The 6,000-nt window shown below is 36.3% G+C and overlaps 1 protein-coding gene across 4 annotated transcripts in view; it reads right to left on the bottom strand.

The window, feature by feature from the left end:
• Nucleotides 1–667: 667 nt before the first annotated feature.
• FGF12 (fibroblast growth factor 12) overlaps nucleotides 668–6,000 on the bottom strand; it is a 619,715-nt gene continuing 614,382 nt past the window's right edge. For all 4 annotated transcript variants that reach the window (XM_077487534.1, XM_077487533.1, XM_077487532.1 and 1 more), the window contains one exon: nucleotides 668–4,054. In XM_077487534.1, coding sequence (XP_077343660.1) covers nucleotides 3,936–4,054 — 119 coding nt within the window. In that variant the 3' untranslated portion in view covers nucleotides 668–3,935. The remainder of the gene's footprint in view (nucleotides 4,055–6,000) is intronic.

Below are 6,000 nucleotides of genomic sequence, written 5' to 3'. Positions count from 1 at the left end.
TTTAAATAAACAATACAAGCAACATATTTATTAGAAGACCGTGCCAAATAAAAAATCTTTTTATGAACTTAAAGTATTATAAAACATATTCAGGTAAGCAAATTAGTTGCCATCTTCAAGTTAACCGATGCATCCTGATGCTGCTAAATTTAGTCTGGACATTTGGGTTTCAATGTACTCTGCTCATGCCCTATGAAATTAATGTTTTTTTGATGCCAGAGTTTGGCCTCTTCAGAAAAAGACAAAAAGCTCTGTCCAGTTGTCAAACGTATTAAAACAACTGTCTGGAAGAGTTGGAGAAGGAGAAGTGGCTTTTATTTTCACTTCTACAAGATGTTATCTTATTTTATATTAATTGAATGAATGTGAAAACCCCATTTAAGTGTAATAGAATTGCTTGTTTTGATCTTGCTTGTATGAACCCTCAGCCAAAGGCAAGGAACAGATAAAAAGAGAGGAAGACTGAAGGACCTTGCATAATAACTGCAAGAACTGTCAGCCAACGCAACAACTTCTTATATTGTGCCTATAACACGTTGACATCTGCTATGTATGACTCAGGAGTCGCATTATGTACAGTGAATTCTGGAGAACTGCTGCAAGGAAATCACAAAGCAAATTAAAATGTTAAATAATGCAGTGCACCAACATAGTCATTTGCCACAGATCCAATAAATGTTTTTTTTTATTATTTAACAAGCTAAAATGTGGTCAAAACATTAAAAAATGCCCTACCCTTCAATCCTTACAAAATCTCTCTCCCTGCCCTTCACTCTATACTGAACCCAATCTAGCAAATAAAATGTGCAAATGCAAGTCAAAACAGAACAAGCTGGATTCATGCATCCCTCTAGCTATAATCATTGGCATTCAAACATGATAATTTTATATTGCAATTCATTTCCATTTTAATATCTATAATAATATCTATTCTGATTTGTATCTAAATAAAAAGCTAATCTGCAAATGGAAGCCCTTCATAGCACCATTCCAGAGCTATGTACAAAATATTTGTGTTTTCTATCTTTAGCATGCTTGTTAATGTTAAGAAGTCACACCAGACTGGTATAGTGTGATAAGGCAATGGCGTGCAGTAACCCACAGCAAGCAATCACATTTTGGCAGTTTAAAGCATCCCTATGAAAGGACTTCTTGGATGCCAAAAGAGGCAGTGCTCAACTAAGTAATCGTACTCCAGGAAGCTCAGAGAGGAGCTTAAAAGCCTTTACTGACTGTATGTTACTGGGAAGTATGGTAATATAGGCAAACCAGTGACAGATTATGTGTAATGATTGCTAGTGTTTACTGCACTTTGCACATTGCTCTGTTAAATAAAGGCATTAGTGTTCTTTTCCCTTTTCCCTTTTAAAAATAAAGCCAGCTACCACCAGCCCTATATATATATATATATATATATATATATATATATATATATATATATATATATATATATATATATATATATATATATATAGGCTTTTTCCGCTTAAACTATTTTTGATTGTGCTAATTTTACAATGGAGTATGGAGCTCAACATGAGGACACATTCATTTTAAAGTCATTGCCATTACATGCATTCACTTTGTGATTCACAACATGCCAAATAAGCTTGCCCACAGGGTTATTTGTAATGGTGATGGATGTAATTCACAGACATAATATTATAAGTAACAATACATTGTTCTTTTGACCTAGAAGGAAATCAAAAAATCTTAATTTTTTTTAGTTTAAAACAGGTTAGTTACAATACATTTAGTTTTTTCTTAATAAATAGAAAGAGACCAAATTGTCATCGGAAATGTATTCCCAAACATTTTTTTCTTTGGTTTTGGACTTTATGGGCAAGGAATTAAATCACAGGTTGGTATTGAGGTCTGCATCACTATTGCACAAATGTATCCAACCCTCTTGTATAGATAGTCATCTATAAAAGAAGCGTAGGGTGGCATCCTCTAAAGGGTCCCACACAGCAACTGAAACATGACAGTGCTTCTAACCTTGCCCTACTTGATCCAAAACTGAAAAAAAAGCTGTTGGCTAGAAATAAATTTACATATAGAATATAGTTGCTTTGTTTACAAAGGTTGGTCTTTATTTAGTAAGGACAGAGGGAAAATGTCAGTACTTCCATTCAGCTAAATTCCATTTACCCAATGGTGTCTGTACCATGAGAGTGCCTTATTGGCCAGCAAGGCAATCTCATCATACAGGAAGCTAAGATGTGGGGAATACCAACAGGCTAGGGCATATGCTACCATTTAGGAAGTCCATTGTAAAGTTAAACTAATTTCCAGAGGTGCACAGCAGAGTCTTTTCTGAACAGAAGACATGGGTTGCTGTCGTTAAGCAGCTGTTTTAGTTGAAGATGGAAAAGAGAGCCAGTTCATTTTAAAGCGAATCTGCCAAAATAAAGAAATTCCAAACCAGTTCTCCCTCCTTTTCCTTACCCTTTCTGTCATTTTTCTCACCACTCTGATCCTTGCCACCATCCCCACAAATACTTAAAATGACAATACCTAAAATTATCAAAAAATGCACAGTGAATGGCATACCCCCTACTTCAATTTTGACAGCACTCACACCCTAAGTGCTTCATTGGGGAAGGCAGGTGATATGTCACATACTTCCTTATATAAAAGAAGTACCAAGATAGCTATATAGTAGCAGCAGTGCTCTGAGAGGCAGAGAAGTGATGGTAAAGGTAGGGAGGTTGCTCAAGAATTTCTGTCTGACTGTTTTACATTAAAGCCTACATTTATTAAAATAAACAAGGACAAGCACAAGGGGCATGGCTAAATATTAGTGCAATTATTCCCTTGTGATACTGGCTCCTCATTTATTTTAAATACTCCCCTGCCCCCACTGGCACCCCTGTAATCGTTTGGGGTTGCAGGAGTTAATAGAACCGAAGGACCTCTCATATGTGCTCTCCAAGAGTGCCGATTATACCTACACTTTCCTCTCATCTCCTAAGTTCAGAAGAAGCTGTACTACAGACCATAAACAATCCCTGAATGGAGGCCATGAGGATAAATTAAAGGTCTGCCTCTTTCATTAAGAGATTTCAATTTTTTCATCCATAGAAGCTATAATACAGCATCTATGCATAGAGGAGGTGAGTGGAAATAGTGGACATAATCAGCACTTTTGATGAGTGCAAATGACAGGTCCCTTGGCTCTATTACCCTCACAGCACTGGAAGATTACAGCAAGGGGGCAGGTATGAAGATCAGAGGAGGAGGATTTTAAACATAACGAGAAGCAGCAGCACAAGGGGCACATCAGATTGATAGTAAGTCATGTTCCTTGTGATATTTTCTTTTTTTTACTAAATTCGGGCTTGTTTTAAATTATATACATTTCCTAAAAGAAAAAAAAAACACAGTTGATTCTTTGGTTTTTAAAGGGTGTTGTTTCTCTATCATGTCTGTGAATTCTGCAAACTGTCTTCATATGTAAATACAATACATATCTGTAAGCCTGTGCTTTCAACATATGATGGTATTTGTACAGACAAAGCAGATGTGCTTCATAGATAGACACAAATCAAAAACAGAGGAATATTGCAAAAGAGGGATTGGTACCCTAGTGGCCTTGACTGATTTATTTGTTCAGATTCATTTCTCCAGAACTTTGTTGTCATTTTAAAGGTAATATCTTTATTGTATACTTTTTATGCAGAGATGGGAACTAATTTGATCACACAGCAAACTTTGCATAAAATATGAATGGAGTCCAGATTCAAAGTATTATCTTCATATTTTTCTGGTTGGTTTAAAACATTGCACAGGCAATTTAATTTCCATTTCTTTGTTCTATCCAAAGAAGAAAACTTGAGTTCAAAAACGTAGTCAGCGGAACCTGTCATGTCAGTTTATATGTATCATTTCTGACTTTCCAACGGGTTCACTGTCAGGACAGGGCAGGATCTTGGCTATGTTGACTCTTGATTAACAACTTTTCCACCATTCATGGTTGGTGTCCCTGAACTTTTTCTTGAACGTCCTTGCTTCTCTCCAATTTCATGCAGTGATGGCTCTCTGTACATGCACACTGCAAAACAAATGAATACAATTAGTTCTTGCAGAGTGAAGGGTCAAACTTCATTGGTCCCATTAGCCTTTATGTGCTTTGCTTTCATTTCATCTGATGTGTAAAAAGAGCTTGAGGTAAATGCTGTAATTGTACATACTTCAAGGGTTTTAAAAAACAGAAACTAAATAAAAAAATCTATCTATCTATCTATCTATCTATCTATCTATCTATCTATCTATCTATCTATCTATCTATTTATCATAGAAGTAATTATAATCAGAACTATACTTAAACCTGACCGCCATTTACAAAATCCTTAATTTAAATATATTCTTCAATTTCTACAAAGTGGAAAGCTATAAGAGTGACTCAGAAAGCCCACTCACTACAGACTGCCTGCATAATGCTACAAAAGGGCAGGTACAAGAACAGTCACCCTGTACAAACAGTTGCAGTGACCAGTCTTTATTACAGGAAGCTCCTGCATAAAGGAAACGTTTCAACATTGGATTAAAGCACAGATCTAGAAGAAATACACAAAAGAAGAAAGAACAAAAGAACACCAAAATTAAAAATTCAAGTAAGAATACACAATATTTGCTGGAGTTCCGCTGTGTAAAGTAACCAGAACTAAATATATACTATAATATATATATATATATATATATATATATATATATATATATATATATATATATATATATATATATACACACACACACACACACACACACATATATACATGCAAGAACATTTTTAACAGCTCCTGCTTTGCTTTTTGCAAAGTCAATAGAAAGCTTTTCCTTGTACATTAAAAGTGGTTTTACATACAGTTACAGTCAGGGCCACATTTATCACAAGGCTCCTGTAGGCTATTGCCTTGGCAGCAGATTAGAAGGATAACATTTACAAAGTGTGTTTTTTATCATGCTTGGCTGCTTCTAGTCAAATATGGTTAAATCCAGCAACAGATTTGAAGGGTAACGCGTCCCGAACACTCATCTACATTAGCCCTAAAACACACATTATGAAATATGAAATTCACAACTCTCTCAACGTGATCTATTTTTTCAAAGCAGAGATCTTGGAAATTTTTAAGAGGTTTTTATAGCAATTTTTAACTCAAAGTAAGTATTTGTGCGTCTAACTTTAAAAAAAAAAAACATGTTACCATTAAAGCTTGCCATAACCTAGTAGAACTGAGTTTAAAAAAAAAATTCAAAACATTTGTTTGATTTTTTTTAATGGCGAGTGGGGTCAAATCCACATTAGTTTCTGACTGTACTGATGAGAACTTAAAGTGACTGTAAAGCGTTGATGTGTTTTTTTTTAAACAACAAATGGGTTTATACTTACTACTGTGTAATAGAATTCCAAACCTCCTCTTCTCGAGTCCCTCATGGGCACTCTTGGCTCTGACAAATGCCCCCATAGCAAGCCGCTTTCAATGGGGGCACACATGCAGGCTTGCTCCTGAGCCTTGCTGTCTGCATCATTTGCCCTCACGTCACTGGCTTTGATTGACAGCAAAGCCCAAGAGACCAGGAAGTGAGGGGACAGAAGAGCTGCAGATATGCACAGTGCTGAGCTCAGGTAAGTGTAAGGGGGGTGAGTGGGGATTCCGCTGCCTAAAAATGTTTTACCTTAATTTAAGGAATGCAATAAAGAATAAATTATTCTTTCATAACATGTTACACACATATTCAAGGCGTAACATGTAACATGTTATGAATGCACCAGCCCCCGTGTCCCCTTCCCCCCGATCCCTGCAGTGACAGCAGACCAGGGATCTTCTCCCCCCATGTTTGCTGCCACAATTCAAAAAAGACATGGCCATGTGGGGCTTCACCCATCCAGCCGCCTCACTAATTCACATTCCTCTGTGAAAGGAAAACTATAAGAATTGTAGTTTTCAATGAACTACCATGGTGCTGTGAGCGCTGTGGTAGTACATTGAGTCTTCC

Source organism: Lithobates pipiens, unplaced genomic scaffold, assembly GCF_037356315.1.
Source record: "Lithobates pipiens isolate NorthernLeopardFrog02 unplaced genomic scaffold, aLitPip1_a1.2 Scaffold_18, whole genome shotgun sequence".
Lineage (NCBI taxonomy): Eukaryota > Metazoa > Chordata > Amphibia > Anura > Ranidae > Lithobates > Lithobates pipiens.
Note: the sequence above shows the minus strand (reverse complement) of the source record. Positions and strands in the feature narration are given on the sequence as shown.